General features: G+C 45.7%; 2 protein-coding genes and 1 long non-coding RNA gene across 13 annotated transcripts in view; 1 reads left to right on the top strand and 2 right to left on the bottom strand.

The window, feature by feature from the left end:
- LOC141728449 (uncharacterized) overlaps positions 1-16,955 on the top strand; it is a 53,336-nt gene extending 36,381 nt beyond the window's left edge. For 4 of the 8 annotated variants that reach the window (XR_012579361.1, XR_012579362.1, XR_012579358.1 and 1 more), the window contains 2 exons: positions 465-3,534; positions 13,418-16,955. This is a non-coding gene — a long non-coding RNA (uncharacterized LOC141728449). The remainder of the gene's footprint in view (positions 1-464; positions 3,535-13,417) is intronic. The other 4 variants (XR_012579364.1, XR_012579359.1, XR_012579360.1 and 1 more) reach the window with 4 other exon arrangements.
- FAM161A (FAM161 centrosomal protein A) lies at positions 3,528-13,856 on the bottom strand. Of its 4 annotated transcripts, none has more exons than XM_074536612.1 (7): positions 13,722-13,856; positions 12,423-12,699; positions 10,816-11,988; positions 10,200-10,367; positions 8,163-8,262; positions 7,586-7,737; positions 3,528-6,988 (listed from the first exon to the last, which is right to left on the bottom strand). In XM_074536612.1, the coding sequence occupies exons 2-7, from the start codon at positions 12,581-12,583 to the stop codon at positions 6,235-6,237; spliced, it is 2,508 nt and encodes an 835-aa protein (XP_074392713.1). In that variant the 5' UTR covers positions 12,584-12,699; positions 13,722-13,856; the 3' UTR covers positions 3,528-6,234. The 4 variants fall into 4 exon arrangements, with proteins under 4 accessions (XP_074392713.1, XP_074392710.1, XP_074392714.1 ...); XM_074536609.1 differs by having other exon boundaries at positions 12,423-12,670; positions 13,722-13,855; XM_074536613.1 differs by having other exon boundaries at positions 12,423-12,696; positions 13,722-13,854.
- On the bottom strand, positions 15,722-21,698 carry CCT4 (chaperonin containing TCP1 subunit 4). The gene is made up of 14 exons (XM_074536614.1): positions 21,462-21,698; positions 20,998-21,050; positions 20,671-20,760; positions 19,968-20,076; positions 19,311-19,453; positions 18,923-19,044; positions 18,703-18,835; positions 18,242-18,381; positions 17,952-18,048; positions 17,537-17,647; positions 17,143-17,273; positions 16,828-17,062; positions 16,220-16,333; positions 15,722-15,934 (listed from the first exon to the last, which is right to left on the bottom strand). The coding sequence occupies exons 1-14, from the start codon at positions 21,577-21,579 to the stop codon at positions 15,917-15,919; spliced, it is 1,614 nt and encodes a 537-aa protein (XP_074392715.1). The 5' UTR covers positions 21,580-21,698; the 3' UTR covers positions 15,722-15,916.
- Positions 21,699-23,330: the final 1,632 nt, after the last annotated feature.

The following is a 23,330-nucleotide window of genomic DNA, read 5'->3' as shown; positions in this document are numbered from 1 at the left end:
AAGAGTTCTATTTTTAACTATTTTCCCCTTAATCTTACTATTTTGTTCTAGTAGTGTTTATAGCAGAGAGCACAATACTTCTTGTTGTGATTGTTCTTTGTGTGACTGGGATATAAGTAGTTGTTCTGCAGCAAATTCTCTGTCTGGGATACAGAGTCCAAAGAGATTATGCTGCAGTTCTAAAAAAAACCCCAAGCCCTTACACAATCCCCCACTCACTCCCTCCAAAAAGCCATAACCCAAACAAATAAAAACCCTGAAAGACTGTCATAGTTCCAAAATAACCACAAAAAATGTGTGCTGGGCTTAAAACAGAAGTCTGGGGGAAATGATTGTCAGATCCCTGGGTGCATTTGAGAGCTGATTTATGTACATGAAGCAGAAAATAAGAAACACACACTTGGGCTGTGCTTGTGTTCTCACTGAGACAAAGGAGCAGCTCCCCTCATTCTTTGCTTTATTAGCAGTCATCTGATCTTCCCTCCCCTCTGCATCCCCTGATCCTCACCAAAATGGCTGGAAAGAGCTTCTCTTGTGCCCTGGAGTTTTTTCCTGAGATTATTTCTACAACTTCAGCAAGCTCAGGAGAGTTACTGGATGCTCAGAAGGACTTTTTGGTCTGGACTTCACACATTTGGACCCTGTTCAACAGTAAGTAGCCAGCAGAGAGGAGAGGGACTGCTCCCTGTCACCTGAAACAAACTTTTAATTCATTTCAAACAGCTATTTGAAACCAGATATTGGTAAAAGATAAAAAAAATTCACAGGTGCTTTATCAAGATGTCCTTCTGCCTCAGCCCTTTGCTCTCATTTATGTATCCACACCATCTATGCACAAATTACAAATAATTAATCAGCCCATGATCTTTTCCATGATTTTGCAGGATGCTGCCTGAAGGAAAGAGCAGAGCTGGAGGCTTGTGGTGAGTGGGTGATGTATGAAAGGGGCTTGTGGCAGTGAGCAAGGGTGGAGCACAACTCACAAATGAAAGGGAAGCAGATTTACAGCATCTCTGTGCCACTGTTTGGGTAATGTGTTTTACTGAGGTTTTGATAAAACTGGTATTTAAAGGAAAGTCCCCAAATCTAACCCCATCATGGAAACCCGCTGGTTATTGCAAGATGATTTGTGTAAGTAGACAAATTGGGAAGTGCATTTTCTTTGGATATTTTTTTTCTCTGAGAAACCTTCAGGCATCTCACCTACAGACTTGACTCTTTTATCCTAACATTTAGCCCTTCCAGAATTTCTTTTGCCTGAGGAGTTCAAAGCTTTTTGCAGAGTTTTCTTTGCCAAGACACAGGACTTGTGAGAAGGTGGTGGAAAGCAGGGGGAGTGCTGGAAGGTCCTGGATGTTCCCCTTGTGGTTTCCCTGCCCCTTCAGCTGCCAGCAGCAGCAGGGGATGGGAATTCTTTTGGGATGTGGCAAATCTGACCCAAAAAGGAGAGCTCTATTCCACAGAACCATCTTCCAGGGTGAATTTTATTTTCATTTAGTGTTAAATCGATTGCAGTCACAGGTAAGCAGTGCAGAGTTCAGCTGGGTGCCCTCCAATGGGATTTTGGGATTTTCCACAGTTTGGAATTGCTGTCTCTGAGTGAGGGTGGGAGGGCAGGGAGCCGAGCTGGGTGTGGTGCTGCCTGTGAGGTGTCTGAGAGAGAACCGACTGCTGCACAAACCTGCACAGCTTTTCCCCAGTTACCTTCACACAAAGCTGAATATTACCCAGGGGTTGTGAGGCTGGTTGGGAGCTGAGGGCATTTCTGGGCAGCACTGAGCTGCCTCTCAGTGGGAAGGGAGGAGAGGGAGCTGTGGGAGCAGGAGGGGCTCGGTGCCAGGGCTCAGGCTCAGGAACAAGCTGGAGCAGGCACACAGGTACCCGGGCAGCTCCAGAGCAGAGCTCAGCCTCAGCCTGCTGGGCCTGAACTAAACCAGCATTTACAGAGCACCACGAGAAGGAAGGATTCACCCAGGGATAAACTGTGAGGGACACAGGAACTCTCACAGCTCTGCAGTATCACAAATTTCGTGAACCCATGGGTAGGTGTGTGTCAGGAGTGGAGATTTGCAGTGGCACCACGAGCAGCCCCTGCGTGTCAGGCACATGAACTGCAGCACTTTGGGCTGGAATTCTGCTGAGCAGTGGCTGCAGTCTCATTTTTGGTTAGAGAACTCAAAGATATCCCAGTGCTTCCATGCTCTCCAGGGATGGCAGTTTGCAGGGCTGGGGCTAAGTGGAATGGATAGATTAAAAAACCTCAATCTCTAACAGGTCAGATCCTGAGAACTGCAAACAGGACCCCAAACTGGTCCTTTTCCAGCGCTGCTGCCTCACACACTCAGCTGTTTGTGTGGCTGATGTGAGGGCTCATTGCTGGAGTAGGTTTATCTCATTTTACCTAAGCTGGGATGGTGCCCCTGGCAATTCCAGCCCCTTGGGGATAAAGGTGTCACAGGATGGAGCTCCCCAGAGCAGAGCTTAATCAGAATATCACACACCAAAAGCTGATTTTTGAGTTTTTTACTTTTATTACTCATTACAAACATACTTTGTGTGTCTTTCACCCATCTTAGAAAAACGTGGGATGGCATGGAAGACACATGACAAAGTACAGCAAGTTCCCCTGAGAAGCAGGTGCAGCTACAAGTGTGGAAAGCTGTGTCTGGAATCATGTGAATAACGTGGTTTGTAGCAGCTCATGATCCTGGCCAGCAGAATTTCCTGCCTGTGTTGGGAGCCTGGTTGCCACAGTTAATCAGCAACCTGCCTAATCTCACTAACCTTCTTTTTGTAACCTGCCTAACTCCTGTGTAATCTGCTTATGGCACTGAGCCCTGGCTATTAGTAGCAAGTTTGGAGCTGTGCAGGTGCAAATATTTTTATTTTCAGTCCTGTGGACAACTGGCTATCAAGGTGTTTTGTGGTCATGAAATCCAACCTGGTCTCATGGTGTTACTGATCAGAAAATCAGAATATTTCTGGCCTGTTAACATCTGCTCCTCTGTGCCACAGCCCTGGGCCTGTGGGGGATTGTCCCAGGGCTAATCCTGGGCTGCAGCTCCGTGGGACAGGGGTGATGGCTGGGGACACCCTGCTGGCCCTGGGAACAGGCATCAAACTATCTTCAATTTTATCTCATTTTATCTAATTTATCTGATGTCATTAGTTTAATGTTTGTAAGCCAGCTGCTGCCATATCTTGTAATAATGGAATAAACCAAATGTATTCTGTATACAAAACTCATGCTTGACTTCAGCTTGTGGGCAATGGGGCAGAAACAACACTGTTATTTTAGAAATAATTTAGAAATAATGCTAACACTGTTAGAAATAAGTTTTAATAATATATCTTGATCTTTAGAGTGCCTGTTCCGTGCCAAGCTCAGGGAAATGTTTTGCTTGCTCCCATTAGAGAAGCCTTGAGGATTCTACATGAGACCAGAATTCATTCCAAACCAGGAATGGCTTTAAACATTTGCTTCAAGAATTTGAATTCTTTTGTTATTCTCTTCATCCGGAGCAGCAGTAAAAGGTAAAGATATAATAATTTTTTCCTCAAAGGAAAAAAGAGCATAATCTGCTTAGTGCTGTGATAACCATGGGCAGGAGGGGATGGTTTCCAGAGGAAGCAATATTGTAAAAACAGAAACTGCTTCAAAAAGCACAACATCCCAAACTTCTGGCTTCTTATGTCAGAATATAAATATAATTATTATGTAGAAACACTATTCTTGCACTTCAAAATTATTTCACATGCAAAGTTACCCCCTTCTTCCCATGTGGTATTTTAAATCCTTTTTTTCAGATACACCTTCCTCATTTTCTTTGCAAATTTTTGAACAAGTTCCTACTTTTGTGCTGTGTCCATTAATTAAAATATTAAAGACAGAATATTCAATAATCTGTGAGAAACTTTCCTGTTCCTCTCCCTCCTGCTAGGTGGCTTCCCTGAAAGCACAACTCATCAGCATTTCTCCTCTAATGAGCCTTAAAATGCTCCTATCACATCACCTTTGGATTTTGATTTTCCTGTTGAACTTATTGGGGTTTTTTCTTCAAATATAGTTTTGGGGTGTTTTCCAGTGCTCTCATCCTATTAGTTATTCTGGATTCTCTACATTTAAATCATCCTCCTTGCAAAAAGAAAAAAAAGAAAAATAAGAGGTCAAATCATGACTTGGTTTTTAGGCCAGACTATTTTTCATCTCCTGACAGGTGTACATGGTGGTTCTTTGTTTAAAATATTCTTTACTGCTGTACTTTGCTTTGTGAGGTTTAATCCACCCTGACCTGTGTGTCTCCATTTCTATTCTGTCATCTCTGATTTTTCCTTGCTTTTTAATTCCTTATTGGAATGTTTATCCCTTTATGTTTGTAATGCAATTTCTGAACGGCTTTTTTGACTTTAATCTCATTATCCTCCCTGCCTGAAAACTCTGCTGCTCCAAGGGATTTCCATAAGTGGTTCTTTAATACCTCAAGGTTTCTTCAGTCATTCATGAGGATCTTTCTTTCCCTACAAAAAAAAAAAATTGGTTTCTTTCAGGTATTTTTCTAGCACTTTATATCCTAGAAATGCTTCCTGGAAATCTTGGGAGACCATCATCAATTGGATCTCCTTAGTCCACACAATTCTGTTTTTCTTTTCCAGAAATGCTAAAAAAAGCTAAGGCATAACCTCCAAAATCTGTCCTAACCCTTCCTGGTTAAATCATGTTTATCATGTTCATTTATTCTGTTGTTATGAAGGTTTATATTTAAAATATTTAAAAGTTCAGTGACAAGCTCAATCTAAATTTTACACAGGTTCCCAACCCCTTCTAAAACCTTAAAAAAGTGTTGGATCTGCTACTTTCTCTACATTCACAGGAATTGTAGTGGTATTTTCAATCCCTAGTTTAGCAGTTCAATAATTACATATTTGTTCTTTTAGAACACTTAGCTGAGTGCTGTCAAATCTTAGAAACAGATTTGACTTTTTTCCTCTGAAATAATTTCAAATAATCTGAGAAAAAGAACATAATTTAGAGCTCCTCTGCCTTCTTTCAGAACAGGATTTGATTTCCTGAAGGGACAAGTACCCAAATTTGTGATTGGGAATTGTACCACTCCTCAGAGTTACAGAATACTGACAACCACAAGCAAACTGCCTTGTGAAGCAAGGATTAATAATTGCACAGATACTTTATTCAAGTTTTAAAAAAAGCTTCAAATTCACATTAGTTATGTTCGCACTTGAAAAATAAATAAGAGTAAGAATGCTTAAAAAACTTCCAAACACAAAGAAACTGTGTAACAAAAGAAGGAGAACAAAATAATGACAGATTTTTTAGCAAGGAAGTCAGTAATAGTAGGGGAAGGGAGTACTGATACAAGAAAAAGAACAAATCCCAAACATTTTTGGGGAGTTTTTGTGGAGTAGCTGAAGTCCTGAGCAGTCAGTGTGTAAGAAGAGCTATTAAAGCACTCCCTTGCACAGCTTCATTCAACTGGAGCTCCCTGAGGTCAAAAGATTCCCCTTTTGCAGGGGTAAAATGGCAATTCCTGCTCCAAAACCTGCCCTGCCTTGGCTGGATTGGAGCCTCAGCACTTACACAGCACTCTGCAATTTATTATTAAATTATTGTGTAATTTGTCATGAAACAATGAGCTGACTTTGGGAACACAGGTGCACCAATGTCACTGAAGAGTGCAACAAAGAACAGTAATACAAAATAAATTATTTTCTTGGTGAAAAAGAAAACAACTTGAGCTTTTTGACTGGAAAACAAAGAGAATTCCTGCACTGGCAGGCTCCTGAACTAAGAGGTACAAATTCACAGAATTTTGGGTGTGTAGTAAAGCACCAAGTTTTCCTCTGCTGTCTGATACAATATTTAATAATATATCTTGATCTTTAGAGTGCCTGTTATCTGCCAAGCTCAGGGAAATGTTTTGCTTACTGCCACTGAGGATTCTACATGAGACCAGAATTCATTCCAAACCAGGGGGGGCTTTAAACATTTGCTTCAAGAATTTGAATTCTTTTGTTATTCTCTTCATCTGGAGCAACTGTAGAAGGTAAAGATGTAATAATGTTTTTCCTGAAAGGAAAAGAGAGCATGACCTGCTTGGTGCTGTGATAACCATGGGCAGGAGGGGATGGTTTCCAGAGGAAGCAATATTGTAAAAACAGAAAGTGCTTCAAAAAGCACAGCCAGCAGTGAGAGAGGCTCCTGAGCCCCAGCCCTCCTCAGTGCCCTTCCTCATCACTGGCCTTCTCCTCAGAGCCAGCACTCTCATACTCCTCATCCTCATACTGGAAAGCACCCTCAGCTTCGGGGTCAGACTGAGCTCCCTCCTCATGGGAGCCATCAGACCTGGGGCTGGACTCATCCTCATCCTCCTCTTTCTCCTCCTCCTCCTGGGAATGGCCACGGGATGGGCCTGCTTCTGCTTCTTCCTCCTCTTCCTCTTCCTCCTGGGAATGGCCACAGGATGGGCCTGCCTTGGCTTCCTCATCCTCTTCCTCCTGGGAATAGCCATGGGATGGGCCTGCTTCTGCTTCTTCCTCCTCTTCCTCCTCCTGGGAATGGTCCAGAGATGGGCCTGCCTTGGCTTCTTCCTCCTCTTCTTCTTCCTCGTGGGAATGGCCATGGGATGGACCTGCCTTGGCTTCTTCCTCCTCTTCCTCCTCCTGGGAATGGTCCAGAGATGGACCTGCCTTGGCTTCTTCCTCCTCTTCCTCTTCCTCCTGGGAATGGCCAAGTGACAGGTCTGCCTTGCCTTCCTCCTCCTCCTCCTCCTCCCCCTGGTCACTGTGCTGGCTGGATCCAGGCCCAAGGCCAGCCCCATCCTCCAGGTCACTGCACTGCCCATCGGGGGTGGAGGTTTTGACACCTTTTCCCTTCTCCTCCTCCTCTTCCTCCCAGGACTGCTCAGACTGGGGACTGTCAGCAGCTGCTTCCTCCAAGAATTGAATTTTTCTCACTTTAACCTTGGTGACTCTGAAAAGACAAATTGCATGGGGGGTTTATTCTCTGGGAAGATGCTTTCCACCTTTATGGAACCCAGGCCAAAGCCTGATAGCCCTGGCTGGGGTGGAGCTGGGGAAGGAAAACAGAAGGGGGCACACAAGAGTCTCTTTTTATGCTAGAAAGTAAATAGTATTACTTATATATTCCTTTTTTTTTTTTTTAATTTCTGCTTCCTTTTAAATCATAACACCCAACAGATATTTAAAACTATTTTTAATAAGTTTCACTTAAAAAATCTAAAATTTAAAGGTAGTGACTTACAGCAACCTGCCAGAATTTTGGATGAAAGGAACAAACAAGGAATGTTTTTCTTTTTTTTTTTTTCTTTGAATTGCATTACATAACATAACCAGTTTGGTTAAGCAGCTCTCCTCTGTTTTATGAAATTATATTTGATTCAGGAAAACCAATCAAAAATACACACAGTAATGCTAACATACCACATAGTCAAATAGTTCCCTGGAAAATACTGGAAATCATTGAAAAAACTCTTAAATCTTCACATGGAAATTTTCTATTTATTAGATACATAGTGGGTAAAAAGAAAAAGCCTTCAGTCATCTGTACCTTGCTCTGCCAGCAGTGGAGGTGAAATCCCCAGCAGTGGAGAAATGCAGGGATTTGGCTGCTCCTCCTTTCTTTGAAACAAACTCTGGGCAGATCCCCAGTGCCCTCAGCCTGTTTGAATAATACTTTTCTGCAGCTATTCTGGCATTTTTCTGTAGAAAAACCACAATGGTTAAATGTTATCTAATGCATTAAATGATACTTTTATTTATATCAATCCTCTGATTCATTAATTGCTGCTGACAAGTGGAAATGATTGTTCACTGCAGGTAAGAATGGCAAAACAATACTTGAAAATTTTATCCCAGATTTTACTTTTCTGTAGCAGCAATGCTTGGTTGTGGTCAGGGTTACTCATGCTGGAACTGAACCCGACACATTTACAACAGTTCTGTGTTCCCTGTGCAAGCACATCCCAAAAATTACTGATATTTACATGGAGATGGGGCAACAAGAGATTGAAATGGAGAAACTCTGCCCTGAAAAGTGCTTTTGAAGTTTCTTCTAAAAATGTCAGAGCACAAATGTCTTATTCAGTATCAGTCAGGATTAATTAATAGTTCAGAAACAAGGCAACCTGAGTGACTCTTTCAAAAAGCAATGGCATTTGTTTCACTCTTTCTTCCATTTCTTGCAGTTCCTGCAAGTATTCCTGCCTTCTCTGCCTCTCATTGTTCCTAAGGGGAGCAGAGCACAAGAGAAATCATTATTAATTTATAGTACAAGGAGTCATTTTCTACAGCAGTTAAATTGCTCATAACAAATTAAATGTTGTCATACTTCAAGATACATTAGAGGTACCGAACAACTCATCTCTGAAGGAGTCCCTTTGGCCAGGCAGAGGCAGGTCCTGGCTTCTGGACTTAAAAGAGGCTGAGTTTGGATTCTAGGCATAAAAATTTGGATATTTAGGGTTTTTTACATGCTGATTTCATACAGATCTTTGAGTTGTAAGAAAGCAAGTTGTAAGTAAGCAAAGTTAAACAGAATACACCACAGGAGATTAAGAGCATTAAATAAAGACCAGTACTTTACAAGTCTGAAGGTGAGAATCTTGCTACTTTAGCAGCTGATCACTCAAGAGGGGTGGCCATGTCCTGGATCATGGAACACCTTTTTCCTGAGTTGGTTTGTCAAGGGCCAGTGAGTAGAGCAGGAGAATGAAACTGTTGATTCCCAAATGAAAAGATCTCTGGGATCACAGGGAGCGTTGGATAATGCAGGAGGAATGGGCTGTAACCCTCAGGGCGGGACAGGCAGCTCTGGGATGTGCCTCTGACATGGGCACAGGGCCCTTTACCCCTCTGCTCCCTCCAGCCTCTCCCCTGACCACCTCTGAACCCCTCACCGTGCTGGGAAGTGAACTTCCCTTCCTTGCTCTGAATGTCCGTCTGTCTGTCTGCCTCTGACAGGCAGTGTGACACATTCCAGCTGGGCTGCAATCAGCACCGTCAGCTTCAGCAGCTGCACCAGGGAGTGACCTTGCTTTGCAGCAGCAGCATTTTACACCCAGCGTTTTACTCTCCTGCCATCTGATTAAGCTGAACAGTGCAGTGTGAAATTTGCTGTTGAACAAACCCAAACCACATCTGCAATCACTGTGCCCCTTAACTCCCTGTCCCAGAGTCAGCAGATGGTGAGGACACTCAGATTATAAAGCTCCTGTTATCAACAGTGTGCCAGCTTACTGGAAATTGGGGTTTGTGCTTGAATCCTGCCCTGGCATGAAGCAACTGGGCCAGAGCAGTCAGTGCCTCAGCACCCCCACATAACAGCACCTTAAACTGACAATGCTGCAGCAGCACCCCCGTGCCAGGCCAGATCACAAACCCCACCACAGCCTTGTTTAGACAGGATTTATTGTTTTTAGGATTAGAAAAGCAGAAAGGGTTAAATTAGCCCCAAACACGAGGGCAAACAGCAGCCATGGGGTTAGGGCTGTGTCAGAGCTGGAGCCATCTGGAGTGGCAGCTTACAGCACTCCAGGAAGGCCCTCGTGTTCTGCTCTGTGTGACACACACAGAGTCTGGGCACTGCATCTCCTCCAGGGAACCTGGGATCCCACTCTCCTGAGCACCAGCAGCTTCCTCACTCACTGCTGTTACACTGGGAAGTTAAAATATTCCTGCTTTTATTTCCCTCTTCACTGGGGACCTGCTGGGACAGAGAAGTGAATTGTGAAATGTTCGCTGCTGTACCAACACCAGTGCAGTATCCAGCTCTGCAAGGATATTCTGTATCCACACTGTCCCCTTTCCCTTCGATTTTTACAACCTTTTCCTCTTTAGTTGATACATCAATGGAGAAAACACAGGACTCTCCTGTTACTGAGTCTATAATAATCTAATATGGAAAATAAATATATTTCTATATGCTGTATATTTCTATACTCTGAGTTCAATATAGGTTGGCATCAGTTTCTCAGCTGAAATGCTAAATTTGGACACTTTTTAATCAGCTGCTTGCACCATGTTTAATTTACCACATGTAAGTATCTAAACTTAGACTATGCTATTTTTTACACACTGTATGTTTAACATACACTGCAATCCCAAACCTCTCCTTCTCATTGTTGAATGAGGTGTTTGGGATTCAGGGGAATGCAACAAAATACCTGAATGTTTTTAATCTGGGTTTAGACATCTGAGCTAGGCTCTGATGTGGGTCATTGGCCTCAGCCCGAGCCATCACAATTTTCTGGAATATTTTCGTTCTTTGTTTCTGCTTGTTTCTGTTCCTTTTTTGTTGTTCTTCCAGCTTTCTCTTTTCCTCAAGGGAATTCCTGGTGGGGAAAATAAACTAAGGCTGAATTCAGTTTAAACCTAGAGCAAGACTTCAAAGGAAGCTTTGGCAAAGATGATTCCAAAGAGAACAACAGGGTGAAAACAGGGTTGCTATGAGAGGACACAATGCATGTGCCATTTCAAGGCATCCAGGAGATCCTGGGAAATCAGAGTGATTTGTCTTCTTCTTAGGGGCATGCTGACAAAAATGCACTACTGTTCCTTTAACAATAATAAACACTAATTAAATCCTATATTTAAATGTTTTAAAATTTATATTATATGCCCTTATGTTAACAAATTCAATCCTATATTCACTGTAGGCAAAAATTAACTACATATGAAGAAATACCAAAAATAACACCAAATAAAATATCAAATATATACTACTAATAAAAAAAATTATTTTTCAAACATATATGAAGTAGAGCATCTCCAAGCAGTCACCTCAGGGCTTGCAGCCGTCGCCTGGTGGATTCTGTGGTTCTGGGAGGTTTGGATTTTCCCTCTTCCAGGTGAGGCTTTGCCCCTGACTGAGGCTTCCGTCTCGGAGAGGCAAATGGCCACCGAGTTTCCTTCAACTTCTCCTCATCCTCTTGCATGTCCTTCAAGATCTTGTCCTTTTTTGAGGGGATGTATGAAGTACAAAGGTCGAAAGGCTCACAGACTGTGAGGGGTTTCACTTTTTTTTGTCGCAGGAGGCGTTTCTGGAATTTCTCATGTAGGAGGTCAAAATCGGGAACGCTCGATTTGATCCTGACCTTGTGCTCCATTTGCTTTGGCTCAGTGCTCCTGTGCTTCTTCTTTTTGTTGGTCCCTTTTAAGGCCAGTCTGCTGTTGGGTACAGATGAATTTCGCAGCAGCTCCTCAGCTCTCATCCTGATCCTGATTTCCCTGCAGAGCTCCTCCTCCTTCACCTTGTCATGGAAATCTGCACTATAAACACATTTGGGGACTGGTTTTGCTCTGAACACTTTGATTTTATTTTCAGGCGGGGAAAGGTCTTTTAACTGCATTTTCCTGGCTTCACGCCTTTGCCTCTCTCGCTCCATGAACTTGAAGGGTTTTTGTGTGGCCAGGAGCTGGAGCCTGCTCCTCTCCCTCACCGAGCTCCTGCGCTCCTCGCGGCGCCGCACGATGTCCTGGTACAGCGGCAGGAACACGGCGGCAGGCACGGGCTTGGCTCGGAACTTCTTCTGGCACTCCGCCTCCTCCTCCAGCTGCTTCTTCAGCAGGTGGTTTTCCAGCTCAATCTGTGACTTGGATTTGACGTTCTGCTCTTTCTTCTGAGCTTCCCTGATGGTCATCTGGAAGGGCTTGGGCACGGTGACTCTGGGGGACCACGCTTTCTCTTTCTTGTGCGCTTTCCTGCGGGCTGGTGAGCTGGGCAGGCTGGGCTTGGCACGGGAGATGTAATCTTCCAGGCAGAACCCATCCCACATTTTTTCAATCTGCTGTTTAGCAAATGAGGATGATCCAGCTTCGCTGCCGTTCTCCTCAAACACTAATTCTCCATCAGACGCGTCCGACGCGCTTGGGCCCGAGGGATCGCTCAAGTCTGAGTCTGAAAAGGATTTGTGCAGGTTAAGAGGCTGATATGAACTCTTGTCCCAAGTTGGCCTTGAAAATAAAGGGGGGAAAAAGAACAACCTTGGTTTGAGCCAGTCCAACACTGATGCAAAGCTGCTGACTTCCACTCTAAGCAATCATCACTAGAACCAAAACCGAGTGCCTGAGGGGGAGAGAAGGGAAAAGAGCAGCACTCAAAGCAGATCCTGGTTCTAGTGCTGGTCACCAAGTCAGCACTTCCTGACCTAGGAAAGGCCCTGTGCTTTCCTAAATGTGCTGCCCCATCCCTGCTGCACAGCCACCTCTAAACCTCACAGACCACCAGCAGGGTGACAGCGTTTCTGTCACCAAAACTGACTTTTCTCTGATTATCTGGTTATGAGAGGTGGGAGTGGAACGCTTTCCAGCCCAAAAACACACGCAGCAAAGGTTTTACAGCTGCAAAGCATTTGGGAATCTTCAGCTAAAAATGCCCCCAAACTTACCTACAGCACTTTGGAGAGGTGTTATTTCTCTTATCCAGGGCTTGTACTCCTTTTAAATACAGCTTGTTCTGATACATACTTTCCAGTTTTGCCATGGTCTCCATGTGGGCATTCTTCAACTCTTCCAGCTTCAAGTAATACTCTTGATTTGAACTGTACATTTTGGAAAAGTCTATCCATTTGTCACAGTCTCTCTTTGGAGGGGAGGCCTGCTCTCTGTTGGTGTTTGAATCCAAGTCAAAGCCATCCTAGAAGAGATGTTTTTAAATTTTTTCTGCTGGAAGGAAGGGGAACAAGGTTCTTAATATTGCTTTCTCCTATTTAAGTCTAAGGAATGGTAACGTAACACAAATAGAGATACCTGTATACAAATGTTAATGTAGAAGCACATAGAATAATCTTATTGCATATTAATTTATATCCTAAGGGTCCTATTTAAAGCCTGTAAAAATTCCCAAGTCTGCCCTGTAATCAATATGTTTATAAGAGGAAATATGATGAAAAGGACTTACCAAAAGTAAAAAATAACTATTTTGTAAAGTGTAATTCTTCCTCGATTGCTATGCAGCTCTAAAAATGCCTTTATTTACAAGCAAACAGAACCTTCCCTGCCTCCTAGTTCCATAACCACTCTAAAAATAAGTCATTAGAGATGTGGTGCATACATATTTATGCCATTTCCATAACTTACTGTGAAATGACAGGAATTCTGCACAGCTTATATTTCCAATACTATTTGTCAGCTTGCAGCTGTGTGCAGTTAACATTCTTTAAGCATTTTTAAAGCTTACACGAGTCAGAGAAGTTATTGAAACCAGGTCAGCAGGAAGCATCACAAAAGCTTCATTTTGTTCCAAGCAAAAAAAAAAAAAAAATCATCGGCTAGTTTCTTTATAAATACAATTAGAGTATTACTTTTCCACACCAGCAAGGGTATTTTAATAAGCTCTGACATAAAAAAAAAAAAATTAAAAATCTTTTTTATGTTTTGTCAGGTTCTCGCTGCAAAACCCCTGAAGTGTTGGGATCCAGCACCCCGCACCTCCCGGAACCGGCGTGTTCAAACCCCGCTCGTTTCCTCGCCCCGCGGAGCGGCCCCAGCCCTTCCCAGGGAGAGCAGAGCAGGGCAGGCAGTGCCCCCTCCATCTGCTCCGCAAGCGCATTAAGGGATCGGCGCTGCTGTGCCCGGGCCATCTGCCTGGTGTCCCCCGCCCGTGTCTGTGTGTCCGTGTGTCCCCTGTGCCCGGGGAGGCAGCGCCGAGCCCCGTGTGCGGAGCGGGACCGGGGAGCCCGCGGTACCTGCGCGGCGGCGGGCGGCGGGCCCCGCTCGTAGAGCGCGGCGGGGGCCCGAGTGCGCGGGTCGAGCGGCGTGCGGAGGCAGGAGGCGGCCAGGCGGGCGGCCCGGTGCGCGTCCTCCATGCCGGCAGCGCTCCGAGCGCTCCGCCCCGCGGGGGCGGCCCCGGGCGGCGGTAACGCCCGCAACGAGCGCCGCCGGGCCGGGCTGGGCTGGGCTGGGCTTGGCCCCGCTCTCCGTCGCTGTCCGTGCGGAGCTTTAGCTGATTTCTCGCAGGATTTTAGTGGGAACATCCAATTCTCGCTGGCGAGCCCGCGGTTTTTGCGCCCTGAATCATTAAGCTTTTTCCGGTTTGATATTTGTACTTCAGGTAAGCAGTATGAGGGTAGGGCTAAACCAGGAGAAGCAGGAGCATTCTGTCCTAGGAATGTTCTATCCTGAACCAGGATAAACAGGAATATTCTGTCCTAGGAATATTCTATCCTAAACCAGGATATGCAGGAGCATTCTGTCCTAGGAGTATTTTATCCTAAACCAGGATATGCAGGAATACTCTGTCCTAGGAATATTCTATCCTGAGCCAGGATACGCAGGAATACTCTGTCCTAGGAATATTCTATCCTAAACCAGGATATGCAGGAATACTCTGTCCTAGGAATATTCTATCCTGAACCAGGATAAACAGGAATATCCTGTCCTAGGAATATTCTATCCTAAACCAGAACATTCTGTCCTGGGAATATTCTATCCTAAACCAGGAGAAGCAGGAATATTCTGTCCTAGGAATATTCTATCCTGAACCAGGATAAACAGGAATATTCTGTCCTAGGAATATTCTATCCTAAACCAGGAGGAGCAGGAGCATCCTGTCCTAGGAGTATTTTATCCTAAACCAGGATAAACAGGAGTATTCTGTCCTAGGAATATTCTATCCTAAACCAGGAACATTCTGCCCTAGGAATATTCTATCCTGAACCAGGATAAACAGGAATATTCTGTCCTTGGAATATTCTATCCTAAACTAGGAACATTCTGCCCTAGGAATGTCCTTATCCTCTATCAGGACAAGCAGGAACATTCTTCCTCTACAAGTAGGAATGAATGCTGGATGGACTTGTTTAATGTAGTGAAATTACAGATACTTTTTGTGACTAAATCACACACAATTGTTGCTGGAATTCTTGTCAAGAATTGTAACTCCGTGGTAATGGGGGACGAAAGGTTTAATCATAGTACCTGAACTAAGATCATTGTTGGATGTGACCCTGTGGGGTAAGGCACTGTTTGTAATTTTAAACAGGCAATGAATAATTAATGCAGAGCATTAATGCCTAAATTGATTGTCGAATTTATTAATTAGTAGTTGAGTTAATCTGTTTGTTCTACTTGGCAAGTCACAACAGCAGGTCACCACCGTGGTGGAAATCTACTCAAAAGCTCCAGCTCCAACCAATCATGAATGGAAATGAGAGAAGAAATGGAAGAAACACTGTCCTTTAAACATTAAAAGGAATCTGTTTGTTTCACTATAGCAATAATGGAGATGAAAGGGTTAATTCAAAATGTCAGGCTCAGAATCACAAGTTGGAAATCTGATTTGCATTATTATAGAGCAGTGTACGTTTGCCTTCTCAGCAGCTGTGGGAAAGGCAGTTATTCAGGGGGCAGGGGGAGGAAGGGCTGTGAAGAACAGCCTGCAGGGCTCTGGATCATGGGATGGCAGCAGGAATCGCTGCAGAGCTCAGGAGAGCCAGGAATGGGAGGGGCTCCCACTGCAGATGCTCCCAGAGGCACCGCTGAGGGCAGCACCAGCACTCCCTCAGGGAAAGCTGTGGGAGAGGCAGCTCTGAGCCAGCTCAGTGTTACTGGAGTGCACTTCAAGGGTGTTTTTAGAATATATCACAAGAGGCGATTGATCACCTTAGACTTTTCAGCCCTAAAGTGGAGCAGAGAAAAGCAAACATAACCAAATGTAACAAACCCAACAAAATTATCCAACAAAGAGTCAGGTAGACTTCTGCATGTTTATTGATAAAACAGCATTTTCTTTCTGAAAACCAACTGTTACTCAAGTTAAACCTGATTAAAGTACGTCAGTCTTGGTGGAGTTTAAGACAATTCCCACAGGCGCTTTTGGTGAGGAGTCCAAATTCCAGAACAGGGCAGGAGCTCGAGGCCTTGGTCCTCACCTGTGCTCAGCTTATCCTCGAGTGTTCACCTGCAGGGGGGACACACAGTCAGGCAGAAGAAAGCACAGGATACATCACAATTCCTCCTTTGATAAAGATCCTGGTCTTTTAGTGACTCTAATTCCTTGCTTTATGGTGCAGCATTTATAATTCATTAGCTGCAGTTATTAAAAGGCTGAAAGGTCTTAAGCAGCAGCACAGAAACTCAGAATACTCTGCACAGTAACTGCATTTTGAAGCACAGCAGGTGAATGACAAGGTGCTGGTGCTTGTGAAGGAAGGATAACCCAGCCCAGGACGCCAACACCACTCACCACATCATCAATCTTGAGAATGCTGCGCACGGTCTCTGTGGCGAGGGTCAGGGCACTCAGGGACACCAGCAGGGGCTGCACCACCAGCTCCTCCAGGATGTTGGAAATGCCACCCTAGGGGAACAAGGAGCCTTCACTTTGTGCAAGACACACTACAGGCACATTTAGCACCAGAATTCTGAGGGCAATCAACTCCTGGACTATCACAGGGCTTTCACCTGCAACAGGGGCATTACAGCACACATCTCTCCCCAAGCACTTGACACATCCAGTAAAAATTAGCCAACAAAAAAGGTCAACAGTGCCAGCTGAGAAAAACTGGTGCTACTCCCAACTTATGACCACCTTCTACTGCATTTCCTACTGATGGATCATTCTAAATGGATCTTTTGGTGTTGCTGAAATGCTTTTGTGGAAACATGAGATGTTTCCTGTTGTATGCATAAAGCATGTACTATCTGCTATTATCAATGCTCAGGCTGAGCTCCTGAGAGAACAAGCTGTCATTTCCCTCTAATTTTAGGGAGGCTAGCACCTTGCCCTCTCCCCAGTCCAACCCCCTTAGGAAGTTAAGCATTTCCCCTGTAACACTCAGATATCCTCATTACCTTCCTGACGTTAATGCCAGCAGTTTTCTCTCCCTGGGCATGTCTGTTCCGCAGCTCCGTTACCGTGGAGATGGGGTTGAGCCCCGCGTTCTCAGCCAGGGTGGAGGGAATGACCTCGAGCGCGTCCCCGTAGGCACGGACGCAGTAGGAGTCCATCCCCTTCAGCGTCCGCGCGTACTCGTTCAGCCGCAGCGCCAGCTCGATCTCCGGGGCTCCCCCGCCAGCAATCAGAGCCCTGGGGCACAGGATGCCCATTAGCCTCACCTCACACACAGCCAGGCTCCAGGAGTTGCAATAACCCAGGTGAGACGTTACCTTTTCTTCACCAAGCACCTTATGACACACAGGGCATCGTGAATGGAGCGCTCGGCTTCCTCCAGCACCAGTTTGTTGGAGCCGCGGACCACGATGCTCACGGTTTTCCCAGGGTTTGTGCAGCCTGTGATCTGAAACATAAACCCAGGTGCTGACACTGGGGAAGAGCAAAAGCTTGGGACAAAAAGACATTGCCATTGGCACTTTCAAATCCTGTAACAGCACTGATGTCCAGCCAAGCAAAACCACTGCACCACTGAAGCTGGTGGCTACTCAGAGCTCAGAAATAGATACTTAAATGTAATAAATTCCACAGTAAAAAACATCAAAGCCACCAGTTATTAAAATAGCAGACAGATGGTAAGTAGGTATTAACATTTTGTCCCTCACTCACCTTTATTAGTTTCCCAGAACCGTTCAAGTTGACCTCCTCTGCCAGCTCAGCAGAGCCCAGCATGTCAGGGGTGAACTGGTCAATGTGAGCCACAGGCTTAGTTCCAATTGTCTGAAAAAATAATGGGAAAAAAATTAATCCAGAGGCTGACTGCAGAGTCAGCAAGTACACTGCATGTTGTTCTTCTGCATAGGACAGTAAAATGCAGAAGGGACTGCAGCTTTTTGTCCTGAATCCTTCTACAGAAGTGTACCTGCTCAGCAAAGCAGGAAATGTTTTTTAGGGCAATGTCTGCTCTTGCATTATAGTCAAAACATGACACTTGTGAAAATGTCACAATAAACTGGCCCTGGCTGGACAGTTAGTTTTAGGGTAGATTTTAAACACTGCTGCTCATTTATATGACCCACCTTACCTTGCATATAAACTCAATGTCCTCTCTTTCAATGTCTTTAACCACCATGATCTTGACCTTGTTCAGAAAATGGAGGGCCAGGTCACTGAGAGCATCCCTGAAAACGAGAGGGAAGGAGTCAGGTCCCAGTGCTCAAACTCTTCAGAGTACAAAGTAAGGATGTCATCAAACTCAAAATACAGACAGTGCTGCTGCTTTCTACAGGCACAGCCACTGCTACTCTGCCAAGTGTGGCTGTGTTTGGCCTCAGTTTTCCACACAATTCCAACGGTGCCTGGGTATTAAGGTACCTCAGGATGGACTTCTGAATGAGCAGCACATTGCAGCCAGCCTTCTTGATCTGCTTCACCAGGTTCAGGATGTAGGCTCTCTCCTCACGCAGCACTCTGTCCATTTGAGCATAATCAGAAACAACAATCTGGTTGTCCATCTGTTTCAAATTAAAAAGAGAAAAGCAAGTGTCCAAATGTGTGTAAAATGCTGTAATTCTAAACAAATAAGCATAACAGCAAAATGCTATTAGAGACAGTTCAGGTAACGCTGAATTGAAGTTTAAGCAATTTTAAATGTAATTTAAACATAATTTATAATTTAAACATTTTTTTTATACCAACTGTAATGTTTTTAGGACCCATCAATCTAGCTGTGGCAAAAACTTGACACCACAGCATCTTAAAAAATATTTGTTATTCTCTTTGCTTGTGCCAAGTCCTAGAGGATGAGGATTTGCTCTAGCCACAGTCTGACTTACATCTGTCTTTGGAGCAGACAAGCAGAACTGAATGAGGCCAATTTTGGCTTTTTCCACTCTGGTTACACCAGTGTTTGCCACCTTCTGAGTGAGGACAAGTCCCTCAACCAGTTCACAATCATCAATGGTGCCCCTGGAAACAAACAGAACCCATCACTGCAGCACTCTGGGAAACTGAGGTCACACAGACATATCTGTCTAAGTACAAATTGTTTCTTACCCCAGCTTCTTAACAATTTTAATATCTCTGAGGTCCACACTATTGGCTGTAGATGGGTCAATCACCTTCATCACTGCATCCACACTCATTGGAGAAAGTAAACTGGAATACTGACACACAACCTAAGGGATTCAATGGTACAGAAACCATGGTGAGAAGCTTCACACTGATGAACAGCACTTTCACAACAACATTGTCATTGTGTTTCATATTTGATGCCAGAATTTTGAAACAAAGATGTTTTAACAAGGAATCTCCTTCATGGCTGCTCCATGGCAAGGACAGATGAGTGATTCCAGGGGAACCCACCCCAGGGATGTGCAGAACATGGAACTGCTCTTTCTTAGAGCCTGGCAGGGCTGGAGCTGCCAGTGCAGGGCAGCTGTACCTTGGAGTTGAGGGAGGTGGTGGCACTGTTCAGCAGGGTCTCCCTGTCACTGAGCTCCACGGGCTGGGCCATGTTGGTCAGCACCTCAATCCCTTTGTCCAGAGCCTTCTGGAATGACTCCGAGATGATGGTGGGGTGAATTCCTGTGCAGAGAATAACACAGGCCTCTCAGACACTCCACCCTTCCAAACACTTTTTGGTTTTTTCTTCCCCATCTCTTTCCATTCTAAAACTCAAGGTGCTCAGGTCAGAAAGAACTGAAGCATTTCAGCAAAATGTTCTTCACCAGTGTATGACCCTTATTATTTCCTGTCACTAAACCTGGGGGGAAAAGCTGTAACATTCGAAGGGATTTGTCCTCACAGACAAGTCCCCTGCAACCCCTGACATCCCAGGAACGATTTCTCCAAGTTCTCTTGCCATTCCCAAAGCTGCTGCTGTTCAGCTGATGCCTGTGAGGAGCCTGACACTGATTAAACTGCAGATTTTCCAAACCTGCTTTTCCAGCCCTGTATGGAACTCCCCAGTTTCCCTGGATGTGGGATGCACCCTTTACCCTTCCAACTGATTACAGCTATCCTAAGCTCCATCCCACATGTGCAAGAGGACAAAGTGACTGCAGTACCACAGTCCCTGCATGCTACATGAATTATTTACCTTTCTGAAGGAGTCTGGAACAGGCATCCAAGAGAGCTCCAGCAATGACCACAACAGAGGTGGTGCCATCACCAGCTTCAATGTCTTGTGCTTTTGACAGCTCTACTAACTAAAGGAAAAATTATAGCAAAAAAAAAAAAAAGAAAAAAAAAAAAGAGAGAGCTGTTTAATCATACCCAGACACTTCTCTGGCCAAAATACAGCTAGGGACAGTGAGTCACTTCCAGAAGCAGAGTTTAAAAATTTAAAATTTAAAACTGAACACACCTGTTTAAGAGGTTTGCTTTTTCCTTCCCCGGAGGAGGGTCACAGGAAGCTCATCTCCAACCACAACCAAATCCATGAACACTGAACATCTCAAAGGACCAGCTACTGTATCCTCAGACCACCTGGTCATACCTTCACTCATTCCCTTCTGTCCCAATGGTTTGGGATATGAGTTTTTCCTTCTCAAACGATACATGAACGTTTGAACCACATTTTCTTAACATTCTTTTTTAAATTTTCATTTTTCTTATGTTTTAAAACATACAGAAGGACTGTGCATAAGGCACATGGGCAATAAATAATGGTTTGTGACTCTTAAGCACAAGCCACAATCAAAATAAATGTTCCTGGACCACAAGGCACAAAATCTCCTGCTCTGTCACCATCCTGGGTAATGCTCCTCAAACCCACACAAGATAGAAAAGAACCCACTCACCATTTTGGCTGCAGGGTGCAGAACCTGCATCTGTTTCAGGATGGTGGCACCATCGTTGGTGATTGTCACATCTCCCTTAGCATCCTGAATCTGGGAATAAAGGGCAGGAACACAGCGCTGATCAGCAGCTGCAAGACTCTCATTTAAGGCTCAAAGTATTGTTTAGCATCATTTTCAAAACCAAGGTGTCCATTCAGTTCCCCCTTTCCCTTAAATACCTGGAACGTGGGAAAGAATTGAGGCAAAAGGCATCATCTAAAAGACATGTTGAATTTACAGTATCTCCAGTAAGCTTAATGTTTTTAGAATTTAAAACACAAAATTTACCATTTTATCCATTCCCTTTGGTCCAAGGCTCGTTCTAATTGCATCGGCAACAGCTGGGAAGAGAAGAAAACGTTTCCAAGCTGATCTAAAGAACTACAAACACTCCATCATTCAAACATCTTTTCTAAACAGAAAATCCCTGCCCCTTTAAAGCCCCCAGGCAGAGTAAAGGATCCCAAGGAGCGGAACGATGGAAAACGCTGCAGCCTCAGGCCTGATTTCCACAGTTCTTTGTCTTTAAACCATTTTTATTGAGCCCCTTGTCTGCAGCCATTTTAGCTCTGGGCATTCACAAAGGAGCAGAACGGAGCTCGTGTCAGCGCCCAGGGCCGCATCCCGGGCACCGCACCCAGGCAATTCCCGCTCGCAGCCCGGGCACGGCCCGGCCGGTGCCAGCCCCGGGGATCCATCGCCCCCCGCCCCAATCGCGAACCACGAGGGGCCGGGCCCGGCTCCCCCTGCACCTTTGCCGGCGGCGATGTTGCTGAAGCGGATCTGGGCGGGCTTGTCGCGGTCCTGGTAGGCGCCCTTGGCCTTGCCGCCGGCCCCGGCGGGGGCTCTGCCGGCCGCGTTCTCGGGCATGGCCGGGCCGGGAGCGGAACGGGAACGGGAACGGGAGCGGGCCGGGATGCTTCCAGAACGGGGCCTTCCGCCGCGCGTCACGCCGGGCTGCCCGCCGCGCGCCTGCGCGCTGCTCCACCACCCAGCGAAACGCCCCCTTCCACCCGCCTGCCGGCGAACGGCGCGGACGCCTATAAGACGAGACGCGCGCCGGCTCAGGGGCTTAGGGGAGGTTTTCCCGCCTGGCTGGGCCGGGCTGGGCTCGTCTCGCGCTGCGCTCGTGACCGCTGGGGGGCGCCAGGGCGCGGCTGGGGGGGGGGACCTCAGGGAGCCAGAGCTGAGGGAGGGATGGGGCACAGCCCGGGGGATGCTGCCCTCAGCCTTGAGGGAGCCGGGACCTGAGGGAAGGATGGGGCTCACAGCCCGGGGAAATGCTGCCCTCAGCCCTGAGGGAGGGATGGGGCTCACAGCCCGGGGAATGCCGCCCTCAGCCCTGAGGGAGCCGGGAACTGAGGGAGGGATGGGGGTCACAGCCCGGGGAAATGCTGCCCTCAGCCCTGAGGGAGCCGGGACCTGAGGGAGGGATGGGGCTCACAGCCCGGGGAATGCCGCCCTCAGCCCTGAGGGAGCCGGGACCTGAGGGAAGGATGGGGCTCACAGCCCGGGGAATGCCGCCATCCTCTCTCAGGGAGCCGGAGCTGACGGAGCGATGGGGCTCGTAATCCGGGAAATGCTGCCCTCAGCCCTCGGGAACTGAGGGAGGGAGGGTGCGGGATGGGGCTCACAGCACGGGGGTTCCCGCCCTCAGCTCTGAGGGAGCCGGAGCTGAGGGAGGGATGGGGCTCACAGCCCGGGAATGCCGCTCTCATCCCTCAGGGAGCGGGCAGCTGGGCGAAGGATGATTTGACTCTTCGCCCGGCAGCCTTTCCCTTTTATAAATCTCGGTGTGGCGCCTTGCAGCTTTTCCCTCCTTAGCTCGAGACCTGCTGTGCCATCCCACCTGTCCTTGGTAGCTTTTGGAGGTCTGGTTTTTGCAGAACCCGTTGCAAAAAAGGGGTTGAAGCAGCAGCTGTGTCACAGGTGAACTTAGACAGGATTGATTTACAGGAAAAGAACACATACAAGGCATATTTTTTGTAACAGCCTGAACTTCCCATGTGTCTGAGAGGCTCAGCTTGTAGCACCATTGCAGAGTAGTAGCCTTTATCCTCACTAAAAATAAGGTTAGAGTTAAAAAATAGTTTATACGTATTAGGATGAGCTTAACCACTGTATTGCTACAAGAAACTCCTGTGGTTTTTTTTCTTTTTATTTTATATTTCTGAATAGCTATTTAAGTTATAACAGAATACAAATGTAATGTGGTTTAGATGCAAAGCACATACTCAAACCCACAAAGTGAATTCATTTTGTATTGTGCTCACAGTAAAACACAGCAGCTCAAACAAGAGCTCTGACTGAAAGGAAAATGCCCACATAATACCTAAACCCCATAATTTTTATGGCATATCTTTGGCTGAGTGTGAAAAGCCAGGGGAAAAAGTGCTGCTTTGTAAAGAAAATGATCCAAGAAATGTTCCCCTGCACCAGCAAGGTGTAAGAAACAGGTGGAGAATGGGAGCTCTTGAGGTTGTTTTCCATTTTCAAGCACCTGCACCTATAGGAGCTCATTGCAACTGAAACACATCCTCATGGTGAGACATCAAAACCCAGCATTTGGGCAGTTGTCAAAATGGAGAAATAAGGAAATCATGACTCTATCATCTTTCTAC

Source organism: Zonotrichia albicollis, chromosome 3 (genome assembly GCF_047830755.1).
Source record: "Zonotrichia albicollis isolate bZonAlb1 chromosome 3, bZonAlb1.hap1, whole genome shotgun sequence".
Taxonomy (NCBI): Eukaryota; Metazoa; Chordata; class Aves; order Passeriformes; family Passerellidae; genus Zonotrichia; species Zonotrichia albicollis.
Note: the sequence above shows the minus strand (reverse complement) of the source record. Positions and strands in the feature narration are given on the sequence as shown.